This window comes from Dendrobates tinctorius, unplaced genomic scaffold, assembly GCF_039654945.1.
Source record: "Dendrobates tinctorius isolate UK_male_01 unplaced genomic scaffold, ASM3965494v1 ptg000502l, whole genome shotgun sequence".
Classification (NCBI taxonomy): domain Eukaryota; kingdom Metazoa; phylum Chordata; class Amphibia; order Anura; family Dendrobatidae; genus Dendrobates; species Dendrobates tinctorius.
The window spans coordinates 424,189-436,663 of record NW_027362161.1 but is presented as its reverse complement, the minus strand read 5'-3'; the positions used below and the strand labels follow the sequence as shown (position 1 = coordinate 436,663).

Here is a 12,475-nt window from a genome sequence, read left to right as displayed (position 1 = left end):
TCCCACATGATAGGGACTGTAGTGCTATTTTATGAGACTGGATCCCACATGATAGAGGCTCTAGTGCTTTTTTCTATAGGATTGGATCCCACATGATGGGGGATGTAGTGCTGTTCTATGGGACTGGATCCCACATGATGGAGCTGTAGTGCTGTTCTATGGGACTGGATCCCACATGATGAGGACTGTAGTGCTGTTCTATGGCACTGGATCCCACATGATGAGGGCTGTAGTGCTGTTCTATGGGACTGGATCCCACATGATGAGGACTGTAGTGCTGTTCTATGGCACTGGATCCCACATGATGAGGGCTGTAGTGCTATTCTATAGGACTGGATCCCACATGATGGGGCTGTAGTGCTGTTCTATGGGACTGGATCCCACATGATGGGGCTGTAGTTCTGCTTTGGTCTGGCAGGAAAGTGTCCTTTCCTTTGTCCATTACATAAGTCTTCCTATGTTGTGTTGTTCTTGGTGTTTTGCCTCCTTCGTGTCTGAGACTTTCTCACGTGTCCTGAGTCATGGGAAGTGAATGAGGTGTGGAGATCTCTCATCCTCCCGTCATTCCTGGAGCGGCTTGCGGAGAATTAAAAAGCTGATTACATTTTCCATAGAAGTCGATAAAAAAGAATACCGTCACCATCTCCTGTCCATCTAATCCCATCCTCTGTCATCTTTTATCCATCTAATCCCATCCTCTGTCATCTTTTATCCATCTTCTCTCTTCTCCTGTCCATCTTATTCCATCCTCCACCATCTCCTGTCCATCTTATTCCATCCTCCACCATCTCCTGTCCATCTTGTTCCATCCTCTACCATCTCCTGTCCATCTAGTCTCATCCTCCACCATCTCCTATCCATCTAGTCTCATCCTCCACCATCTCGTGTACATCTGCTCCCATCATCTGTCATCTTCTGTCCATTTAGTCTCCTCTTGCATCATCTCCTGTCATCTAGGCTCATACTCTGCCATCTCCTTTCCATCTAGTTTAATCCTCTGTCATCTTCTATCCATGTGGTCCCTTCCTCCACCATATCTCATCCGCTGTCATCTCTTGTCCATCTAGTCCCTTCCTCCACCATCTCCTGTCTATCTATCTAGTCTCCTTTTCCACTGTCTCCATCCTCCCTTCACCATCCCCATACATCTAGTCTTGCCCTGTCATCTTTTATCCATCTAGTCCCATCCTCCATCATTTCCTGTGATTCCAGTTTTATCCTCCATCATCTCCTGTCAATCTAGTCTCATCCTCCATGATCTGTTATCCATCTAGTCCTATCCTTTGTCATCCCTTGTGCATCCAGTCTCATCCTTCATCATCTATAGTCCATCTAGTCCCATCCTCTCATCAACTCTTGTCCATCTAGTCTCATCCAACACAATCTCCTTTGCATCTAGTATCCTTGTCAACCATCTATTGTCGATCAAGTTTCATCCTCCATTATCTCCTGCTCATCTGTTCCCAACCTCTGTCATCTCCTGTGCATCTAGGGTTAGATTATCATCCATAGTCTTTGTAGTCCCATACTCCATCATCTCATGTCCATTCCTTCACCATCTCAAGTCCATCTACTCCATCCTCTGTCATCTTCTATCTCTCTAGTCTCATCTTCTGCCATCTCCTGTCCATTCATTTCCATCCTCCATCATCTCATGTCCATCTAGTCCCGTACTCTGCCATCTCACATGCATATAATCTCATCCTCTGTCATCTCTTATTCATCAAGTCACTTCCTCTACTGTCTCCTATCCATCTAGTCTCATTCTCCACTATCTCCAGTCTGTGTTCTCTCATCCTCGGCCATCTCCATCCTTCTGGTGTTATGCTGTCATCTTTTATTCATCTAGTCCGATCCTCCACTACCTTCTATCCATCCCGTTCAGTCCTCCACCATCTCCTATCCATTCAGTCCCATCCTTTACTATCTCCTGTCCACCTAGTTCTATCCACCACCTCTCGCGTATCCAGTTTTATCCTCCGTTTTGTCCTGTCCACCTAGTCTCGTCTCTCGTCCTCCATCATCCATATTCCATCTAGTGTCATCCTCCATCTCTTGTCAATCTAGCATCATCCTCCATGACCTGTTCTCCATCTAGTCCTATCCTCTGTCATCTCCTGTGCATCCAGTCTCCTCCTTCGTCATTTATAGTCCATCTAGTCCCATCCTCCATCAATTTCTGTCTATCTAGTTTCATCCAACACAATCTCCTATGCATTTAGTCTTATTGTCAACCATCTGTTGTCGATCAAGTTTCATCCTCCATTGTCTCCTGTCCATCTATTCCCAACCTCTGTCATCTTCAGTGTAACTAGTGTTAATCTCTGTCATCCATAGTCTACCTAGTCCCATACTCCACTACCTGTCCATTCCTCCACAATCACCAGTCCCTCTAGTTTCATCCTTCATAATCTCCTTTCGATCCAATCTCCTCCTCTGCCATCTCTTGTCCATCTTGTCTCATCCTCCATCATCTCCTGTCCATCAAGTATGCCACGTTCTCCAGTTGCCTGTTGAAATGAGTAGAATTCGTTCACCACCTGCCCAGAGATGTGGTACACATTCTTTGGTCTTACTATAAAAATTAACAGATCCCCCAATTTTCAAAGAGGAACTGCAGACCATCCTTTCCATCTAGTCTCATCCTCTGCCATGTCCTGTCCATAAAAAAAAAAAAAAAAAAACACACAAAAATTGAGCTTGGTTTGAGTTGGTACACATGCAGCATATAAATGCATGTTCACATGGCCAAAAAGCAGACAAAACCTACAAAAGACAAAATGAAAAAAACCCTGCTGTAATTAAATAAGTAAAAAGCAAAAGTGCATCTAAATCACACAGAGTTCCCAGTAATACTGTACTTGATCAAACATAGCATAAAAGGCGTCCCACCATCGACAAGGTGACTCTGTGGTCGGGGCGGTCCTACACTGTCTAATATTAAAAACCTTATCATGTGTCAAAGTTGACGTCTGCCCTTATTCACACTCTGTGTGATTTAGATGCACTTTTGCTTTTTACTTATTTGATTGCAGCAGGGTTTTTTTCATTTTGTCTTTTGTAGGTTTTGTCATGTCCTGTCCATCTAGTTCCTTCCTCCGTCAAATCCTGTCCAACTAGTTTTATCCTCCATCATTTCCAGTCCATCTCATCATATTCTTCACCATCTCTTGTCCATCTAGGTTCATCCTCCACTATCTCTTGTCCTTCTGGACCTCATTGTGGGAGACCCGTATCTTAATTCCTTGGATTTTCAGTTTGGTGGGAATTGTGTCCTCTTATCATTTTCACAAATTTTCGTTTCAGCCCAGAGAAGACTCTTTGAAGCTTTGAAGAGGAGGAAGCCTCAAGTGCGGCCTAAATCCTGGATGTACAAGGTGAGAGTTGGTTTTAACTATGAAGGCTCCAATCTTACCATTTTAAGGGGTTTGCTCTCTCGGAGCCCCATCAGAAAGGAAGTATGTAGCTGTAGTTCCCCTATAAGTGATCTCTATGAGGACACAGCCGCAGGTTGTTATTGCTGTAGTGACCTCTATGTCTGGTGTCATTTACACAAGTGATTCACACAGACATGCGGGTGCGGCTTAGGAGAAGTGATTCACTGCCGGGTGTTTTCTCATTATTGCTAGAAATTAATGAGATGTAGACTAAGCAACGTGGGGAGGAGGAGAAATCAGCAGTTCAGCCCGGGTGACCAGTAGAACTTTTCATGAGGACCTTCCCTTCTTTCTATGGAGCGTCTGGCTGTATATAAACCTAAGCCTCATGAAGTCCATCAACTACACTATGATCTTCAGATGATGCAGCCATCAGATCCTGATTCTCCCGCCCATGATCTTCGGATCATACCACCATCACATTCTGAAACAAGAGGGGATTATAGGGAGAAAAATGGGAAGCGCAAGCTTCTAAGTGTAGTAGTTAATTATCAAAGGTATATACTCAGTGTGAATACACTCACCTATTTGGTGTCTTGAGATACTGCATGTAGATCCCGTCCCTGGATCACTCCATTCCTCTTTCCATTCAGTTTGCTGCAAAGATCTGGGAACTAGTGAGAGCACTGGACAGCGCTTTCATAGGTAGTAACACTTGGTGAATGTTTTTCCCAGCAATATGCGCTCCTGAAGGATGATGATGGAACTTGATATTTAAAAAAATAGAAACCTTGACATTATACCTGAGGAAGACTCTAAGCAGTCGAAACCGGTTGTATTCTATTTTGAATTCAAAATAAAAATCATCCTTGAATCTAAATATCAAGTTCCATCATCATCCTTCAGGAGCGCATATTGCTGGGAAAAACATTCACCAAGTGTTACCATCACATTCTGCATTACATGCTTTATGAATTGTACCCGTCACAGTTGCCCCTGCACTGTCCCCTAAGATCTCCATATCATGCCATCACACCCTGCGCCCTACTGTCTCAATGCTTTACCGCCATAATATCCCTCCCACGATCTCCGGATCGTTCCGCCATTGTATCCCTCGCATGATCTCCAGATCGTTCCGCCATCGTATCCCTCCCACGATCTCCGGATCGTTCCGCCATTGTATCCCTCGCATGATCTCCGGATCGTTCCGCCATCGTATCCCTCCCACGATCTCCGGATCGTTCCGCCATCATATCCCTGCCATGATCTCCAGATCGTTCCGTCATCCTATCCCTCCCATGATCTCTTTTTCGTTCCACCATCGTATCCTCCCACGATCTCCGGATTGTTCCACCATCGTATCTCTCCCAAGATCTCTGGATTATTCCACCATCGTATCCCTCCTACGATCTCCGGATCATTCCGCCATCGTATCCCTCCCAAGATCTCTGGATCGTTCCACCATCGTATCCCTCCCACGATCTCCGGATCGTTCAGCCATCGTATCCCTCCCACGATCTCCGGATCGTTCCACCATCGTATCCCTCCCATGACTATTTATGTGATTTTTTTTTTTTTTTTTTTTTTTTTTCAAGCATCAGATTGTGTGGCATTAGAGATGTTGTAGGGGCCAGGGTCTGACAACCTCTGTAGTGGTGGCTTCATCTATTGGTTGTCACTCACCTGTTTCTTTCCCTTCGCCACAGATGTTCTCTACACGAAGTCCTGACAGCCCGGATTCTCTCCCTTTCCCCGATCCCATCACCTCGCCATCCTCTGCTGCTCCCCGGGGAGATCCGGACTACTCCCTGAAATGTCTGATCAATGAGCGGGACCTGAGCCTATTTGAACGCCTCGGCGATGGATGTTTTGGTGTGGTCAGAAGAGGAGAATGGCGGATACCAGGCGGGAGAGTGGTACGTGTTAGTTCTTCCGGTCAGCTGGAGCGTCATGGGAATGGTTGATATAATGGCTCTGTGTGTCTCTACAGCTGAATGTCGCCGTGAAGTCGCTCCGCACAGACGGTGGCACCGACCCCGATGCTCTGGTTGACTTCCTGCAGGAGGTGAACTCTATGTACGCCCTGGATCACCCGCACCTCATCCGCCTCTACGGGGTTGTCCTGGCGCAGCCACTGAAGATGGTGAGGACCTGCCGCATGCCTGGGGTAGATTACAGTGGGGTCCGGATGTCTGGGGGTGACTCTCCTCATCCATTGTTTCTCTGGTTGCTAGGTGACAGAGCTGGCCCCCTTGGGCTCCCTCCATGACACCCTGCGCTCTCGTTTCGGCGCCTTTCCGCTGTCGCTCCTGTGGTCATACGCCATGCAGATCGCATCAGGGATGAGCTACCTGGAATCTCGCAAGTTCATCCACCGTGACTTGGCGGCACGAAACATCCTGCTGAGCAGTGAGGAGGTGGTGAAGATCGGGGACTTCGGCCTGATGAGGGCGCTCAATGGGCACAACGACCATTACATCATGTCTGCCCACCGCAAGATTCCTTTCGCATGGTGAGGCCCCGCACAGTCAGGGTGTAGGGGGAGCGAGGTGAAAGGAGCCTCATTACCGCACAGTCAGGGTGTAGGAGGAGCAAGGTGAAAGGAGCCTCAGTAATGACTCTACCGTACATTACAGGTGCTCCCCGGAGAGTCTGAAGATCGGAACCTTCTCCCACCCGTCCGATGTCTGGATGTTCGGGGTCACCCTATGGGAGATGTTCAGCTATGGCCAGGAGCCGTGGATGGGTCTAAGTGGAAGACAGGTATGTCCTCAGAAAACATGTCCTGAGAACATGGGGTCTCCAGAGCTCCCTTTATATGATCGGTATGTCCTCTGAGAACATGGGGTCCCCCAGAGGACTTCCTGCATGATCATATGTTCCTAGAGAACATGGTGTGCTCCAGAGTCCCCCCCCCCATATAATAGGTATGTCACATGAGAAGATGGAGTCTCCAGAGCCTCCTACATATTCCCAAGGGAACGTGATGCCCCCACAATATGATGTTTATTTCACAAGAGAACATGGGGGCCCAACTTAGCCTCCTATATGGCAGATGCACCTTCCTGTGCTGCAGGGTTCTGGGCAGCTGAGATTTGGGCTCCCCCATGGCCTCCAGTTGGATATTCTCTAGAAGTTTCTTTGTGTCCTCAGATCTTGGCTAAGATAGACCGGGAGGGTGAGCGGCTGGAGCAGACGGAAGACTGTCCACAGGGCATCTACTCCATTATGATGAAGTGCTGGGCCCACAAACCAGAACATCGCCCCAACTTCAGCAGCCTGATCACCCTGATCAAGGAGGTGAGTGCCCCCCATGTCCCACCTCCGAGACATCTGAACTGTGATACCCTAGACTCCCATTCTTCTGTTTACCCTCATTCTCACTTGAACCCCCAGTCCTCATACTGACCAGTGGATGTCTTTGGCAGGTGCGTCTGGCGGAGGTCCGAGTTCTGCAGGACATCGCAGACCCCTCTTTGTTGCGTTTGGACTCCGGGGACACAGTAACAGTCATTGATGGGGGGTAGGTACTACTGGAACGCTCCAGATGTCTGGGTGCAGCGGAGATTTGTGGGTGACTCTGGGAGCCCCTCATCTTCTCACCCCATGATAACTCTCCCCTTGTTCCTTGTTGATAGGTCTGATTCACAGATGTGGAGAGGGCAGAACCGCCGCACTCTGAAAACCGGCCTGTTCCCCTCATCAGTGGTCAGCCCCGAAGACGTGGCTCAGGCGCGGAGCTGCGCACAGGTGACAAGTAGCCTGGTGAAGCTGAACCTGGGGGATGCAGATTCCGAGAACGAGTGAGTGGACAGATGCCCCTGCAGTCACCATATACCCGTCTCTACACTTGGCCCGCTCCCCTTCCTTGGGTTCAGCCTGCTCTCCTTCCCTGGGCTCGGCCCACTCCCATCCTTGGGTTCAGTCTGCTTCCCTTCCTTGGGCTCAGCCCGCTCCCATCCTTGGGTTCAGCATGCTCCCCTTCCTTGGGCTCGGCCCGCTCCCATCCTTGGGTTCAGCCTGCTCCCCTTCCTTGGGCTCGGCCCGCTCCCATCCTTGGGTTTAGCCTGCTCCCCTTCCTTGGGCTCGGCCCGCTCCCATCCTTGGGTTCAGCCTGCTCCCCTTCCTTGGGCTCGGCCCGCTCCCATCCTTGGGTTCAGCCTGCTCCCCTTCCTTGGGCTCGGCCCGCTCCCATCCTTGGGTTCAACCTGCTCCCCTTCCTTGGGCTCGGCCCGCTCCCATCCTTGGGTTTAGCCTGCTCCCCTTCCCTGGGCTCGGCCCGCTCCCATCCTTGGGTTCAGCATGCTCCCCTTCCTTGGGCTCGGCCCGCTCCCATCCTTGGGTTTAGCCTGCTCCCCTTCCCTGGGCTCGGCCCGCTCCCATTCTTGGGTTCAGCCTGCTCCCCTTCCCGGGGCTCGGCCCGCTCCCATCCTTGGGTTCAGCCTGCTCCCCTTCCCTGGGCTCGGTCCGCTCCCATCCTTGGGTTTAGCCTGTTCCCCTTCCCTGGGCTCGGCCCGCTCCCGTTCTTGGGTTCAGCCTGCTCCCCTTCCCTGGGCTCGGCCCGCTCCCATCCTTGGGTTTAGCCTGTTCCCCTTCCCTGGGCTCGGCCCGCTCCCGTTCTTGGGTTCAGCCTGCTCCCCTTCCCTGGGCTCGGCCCGCTCCCATCCTTGGGTTCAGCCTGCTCCCCTTACCTGGGCTCGGCCCGCTCCCATCCTTGGGTTCAGCCTGCTCCCCTTCCCTGGGCTTGGCCCGCTCCCATCCTTGGGTTCAGCCTGCTCCCCTTCCCTGGGCTCGGCCCGCTCCCATCCTTGGGTTCAGCCTGCTCCCCTTCCCTGGGCTCGGCCCGCTCCCATCCTTGGGTTCAGCCTGCTCCCCTTCCCTGGGCTCGGCCCGCTCCCATCCTTGGGCTCAGCCCGCTCCCCTTCCCTGGGCTCGGCCCCTTTTCCTAGTCTCGGCCCGCCCCGTCTCTGCGCTCAGCCCACCCCCTTTTCCTGGTCTTGGCCCACCCCCATCTGCGCTCAGCCCACCCCCTTTTCCTTTTCGCGGCCCGCCCCGTCTTCGCTCAGCCCTCCCCCTTTTCCTGGTCTCGGCCTGCCCGTCTCTGCGCTCGGCCCACCCCCTTTTCCTGGTCTCGGCCTGCCCCCGTCTGCACTCAGCCCTCCCCCTTTTCCTAGTCTCGGCCTGCCCCCGTCTGCGCTCGGCCCACCCCCTTTTCCTGGTCTCGGCCTGCCCCCGTCTGCACTCAGCCCTCCCCTTTTCCTGGTCTCGGCCTGCCCCCGTCTGCGCTCAGCCCGCTCCCGTCTCGGTTTTTGTGCTTATTGTTTTGTGTTCATTGTAGGAGGCGTAATAGAGGAAAAGATGCTGCACGGAGAGGAGGAGCAGGAGGAGTTGCTGGAGGAGGAGTCAAGCTTTTGCACATGCAGCGTGAGTGCCCCGCTGTCCTCGAGCCACCGGCTGCTCCAGTTGGTGATGGCCCTTGATCTCACTTTTGGTTTTTCCACCTCAGGACTCTCGAAGAGTCTGGAGTCCCTCTCGGACTTCCCACAGAACACTCGTCTGAACGTCCCCGGACCCCGAAACCGCGTTCGAGACCTGGAGAGCTCCCCACCCCGAGACCCATCCCCCAGACGAATGAGTGACCTGCCCCCGCGGAGAATCCTTGCCAATATCCGCCCACCAATCCTGCCCAAACCAAAGCTCTCCGCCCCCAAGGAGAGATTCCTTCCCCTGCCCAACACGGACTACCCCTCCCCCATCACACGAGCATCCGCTGGGGATGGAGTCCACCGGCTGCCGTCAGACGGGAAAGTGGTGACACAGAAAGGAGGCTCAACGGAGAGCGACCTCCAGAGGAAGATCAAAGAGGTGACTGCCCTCATCATCCCAGCATGGCTCCAGTCACCTCCAGAGCTGCAGACCTCCATTCTAGGACCTGCTACTCTGCATTTTAGGAGATGGGAGGTGCAGCTCTGGAGGTGACTGGTGTATAAGATGCCAGTGCAGCTCTGGAGGTGACTGGAGTATAAGATGCGAGTGCAACTCTGGAGGTGACAGGAGTATAAGATGCGAGTGCAGCTGTGGAGGTGACTGAAGTATAAGATGCCAGTGCAGCTCTGGAGGTGACTGGAGTATAAGCTGCGAGTGCAGCTGTGGAGGTGACTGAAGTATAAGATGCCAGTGTAGCTCTGGAGGTGACCGGAGTATAAGCTGCGAGTGCAGCTGTGGAGGTGACTGAAGTATAAGATGCCAGTGTAGCTCTGGAGGTGACTGGAGTATAAGATGCGAGTGCAACTCTGGAGGTGACTAGAGTATAAGATATGAGTGCAGCTCTGGACGTGACTAGAGTATAACATGCGAGTGCAGCTGTGGAGGTGACTGAAGTATAAGATGCCAGTGCAGCTCTGGAGGTGACTGGGGTATAAGATGCCAGTGCAGCACTGGAGGTGACAGGAGTATAAGATGTGAATGCAGCTCTCTGGAGGTGGCTGAAGTATAAGATGCGAGTGCAGCTCTGGAGGTGACTGAAGTATAAGATGCGAGTGCAGCTGTGGAGGTGACGGGAGTATAAGATGAGTTCAGCGCTGGGGGTGACTGGAGTATAAGCTGTGAGTACAGCTCTGGAGGTGACTGGAGTATAAGATGTGAATGCAGCTCTGGACGTGTCGAGTATAAGCTGTGAGTGCAGCTCTGGAGGTGATTGGAGTATAAGATGTTAGTGCAGCTGTGGAGGTGACTGGAGTATAAGATGCGAGTTCAGCTCTGGAGGTGACTGGAGTATAAGATGCGAGTGCAACTCTGGAGGTGACTAGAGTATAAGATGCGAGTGCAACTCTGGAGGTGACTAGAGTATAAGATGCGAGTGCAGCTCTGGATGTGACTAGAGTATAACATGCGAGTGCAGCTGTGGAGGTGACAGGAGTATAAGATGCGAGTGCAGCTGTGGAGGTGACTGGAGTATAAGATGTGAGTGCAGCACTGGAGGTGACTGGAGTATAAGATGTGAGTGCAGCACTGGAGGTTACTGGGGTATAAGATGTGAGTGCAGCTCTGGAGGTGACTGGAGTATAAGATGCGAGTGCAGCTCTGGAGATGACGAGTATAAGATGCGAGTGCAGCTCTGGAGGTGACTGGAGTATAAGATGCGAGTGCAGCTCTGGAGGTAACAAGTATAAGATGTGAGTGGAGCTCTGGAGGTGACTGGAGTATAAGATGTGAGTGCAACTGTGGAGGTGACTGGAGTATAAGATGCGAGTGCAGCACTGGAGGTGACTAGGGTATAAGATGCGAGTGCAGCTCTGGAGGTGACTGGGGTATAAGATGCGAGTGCAGCACTGGAGGTGACTGCGGTATAAGATGCGAGTGCAGCACTGGAGGTGACTGGGGTATAAGATGCGAGTGCAGCTCTGGAGGTGACTGGGGTATAAGATGCGAGTGCAGCTCTGGAGGTGACTGGGGTATAAGATGCGAGTGCAGCTCTGGAGGTGACGGGTATAAGATGCGAGTGCAGCACTGGAGGTGACTGGGGTATAAGATGCGAGTGCAGCTCTGGAGGTGCCTGGAGTATAAGATGTGAGTGCAGCTTGAGGTGACTGGGGAATTAGATGCGAGTGCAGCTCTGGAGGTGACTGGGGTATAAGATGCGAGTGCAGCTCTGGAGGTGACTGGGGTATAAGATGCGAGTGCAGCTCTGGAGGTGACTGGAGTATAAGATGCGAGTGCAGCTCTGGAGGTGACTGGAGTATAAGATGTGAGTGCAGCACTGGAGGTTACTGGGGTATAAGATGTGAGTGCAGCTCTGGAGGTGACTGGAGTATAAGATGCGAGTGCAGCTCTGGAGATGACGAGTATAAGATGCGAGTGCAGCTATGGAGGTGACTGGAGTATCTTGTTTCTTCTGCTCAGGTGGAGGATCGAGTTCACGGGGTGACGACAGAGGAGTGTCGGGACGCTCTCCGCAGCTTCGGTGGTGACATTGGCCGCGCGGTGCAGGCTCTGAAGGTGAGTGGAGGCCATGGGACCGTCATGTTGGGGGCAGCGGTCACTGCTCGGCCTGCTGTGACCTCTGCTCAGCCCGCTGTGACCCCGTGTTCTCTTGCAGGTGGAGCAGCTGTACAACGTGAGCCGCCACAGTAAGGAGGATTGCCGGCGGATCCTGGAGAAGTGTCATTGGAGCCTCGAGGCCGCGTCCCGCTACGTGCTGCGCCGCGCCCTGCATCCCCAGTGACTGTCCCGAGGATGACGGGCAACGGCATGAAGACAACGGCCCCAGCTCTTGGGGCCTAATGGTCGCCATATTGAGGACCCCGGGGTGCTGGATGCCTCGTTCTGGGGGGGTCACGACGTTATGGGGAACCCCAGCGGACTGAAGAACAGAATCTGCTGGAGGTGGACCCCCGGATGGAAGAACAGAATCTGCTGGGGGTGAACCCCCGGATGGAAGAACAGAATCTGCTGGGGGTGGACCCCCGGATGGAAGAACAGAATCTGCTGGGGGTGGACCCCCGGATGGAAAAGTGCACCTTGCCACAGAACAAGAGGTGGCAGAGCAGTATTATCATAGGAGCCAGGAAGTGTTATCAGAGGGACACTGCTGTGACTGTGGGAGCGGCCGGCGGATGACAACTCCCAGCGTGGACTGAACATTGACAGGAATGTTACGTATGTGCAGGAACTGGTCCGATGTGTGCGGAGGAGGGAGCGGCCGCAGACAATAAAGCTGTACCCACACTCACGTCTCTGCCTCTGGGGAGGGAAGGGGTTAATGGGCCGACCAATCAGCCGGAGCCGCCATGCAATCCTGTGATTGGCAGATCTGCCGGACAGAAACTGGTCAGATATTAGGAGGGGTGCAGACCCCGGACCGCTGGGTGCAGGTATACAGGAAGGGTGCAGACCCCGGACCGCTGGGTGCAGGTATACAGGAAGGGTGCAGACCCAGGACCGCTGGGTGCAGGTATACAGGAAGGGTGCAGACCCCGGACCGCTGGGTGCAGGTATACAGGAAGGGTGCAGACCCTGGACCGCTGGGTGCAGGTGTAACGGGGTCTACCAAGCTGGGGTACCTCTTTCAGTACCACCCCGTGTTTTCGGAGGTCCGC

At 52.7% G+C, this 12,475-nt stretch overlaps 1 protein-coding gene across 2 annotated transcripts in view; it reads left to right on the top strand.

Moving 5' to 3' along the window:
- TNK1 (tyrosine kinase non receptor 1) overlaps nucleotides 1-12,104 on the top strand; it is a 66,671-nt gene extending 54,567 nt beyond the window's left edge. For both annotated transcript variants that reach the window (XM_073564935.1, XM_073564936.1), the window contains exons 3-14: nucleotides 3,307-3,377; nucleotides 5,084-5,293; nucleotides 5,368-5,520; nucleotides 5,612-5,889; nucleotides 6,014-6,140; nucleotides 6,531-6,677; nucleotides 6,806-6,900; nucleotides 7,016-7,180; nucleotides 8,716-8,801; nucleotides 8,884-9,242; nucleotides 11,280-11,375; nucleotides 11,476-12,104. In XM_073564935.1, coding sequence (XP_073421036.1) covers nucleotides 3,307-3,377; nucleotides 5,084-5,293; nucleotides 5,368-5,520; nucleotides 5,612-5,889; nucleotides 6,014-6,140; nucleotides 6,531-6,677; nucleotides 6,806-6,900; nucleotides 7,016-7,180; nucleotides 8,716-8,801; nucleotides 8,884-9,242; nucleotides 11,280-11,375; nucleotides 11,476-11,601 — 1,913 coding nt within the window. In that variant the 3' untranslated portion in view covers nucleotides 11,602-12,104. The remainder of the gene's footprint in view (nucleotides 1-3,306; nucleotides 3,378-5,083; nucleotides 5,294-5,367; nucleotides 5,521-5,611; nucleotides 5,890-6,013; nucleotides 6,141-6,530; nucleotides 6,678-6,805; nucleotides 6,901-7,015; nucleotides 7,181-8,715; nucleotides 8,802-8,883; nucleotides 9,243-11,279; nucleotides 11,376-11,475) is intronic.
- The last annotated feature ends 371 nt before the right edge of the window (nucleotides 12,105-12,475 follow it).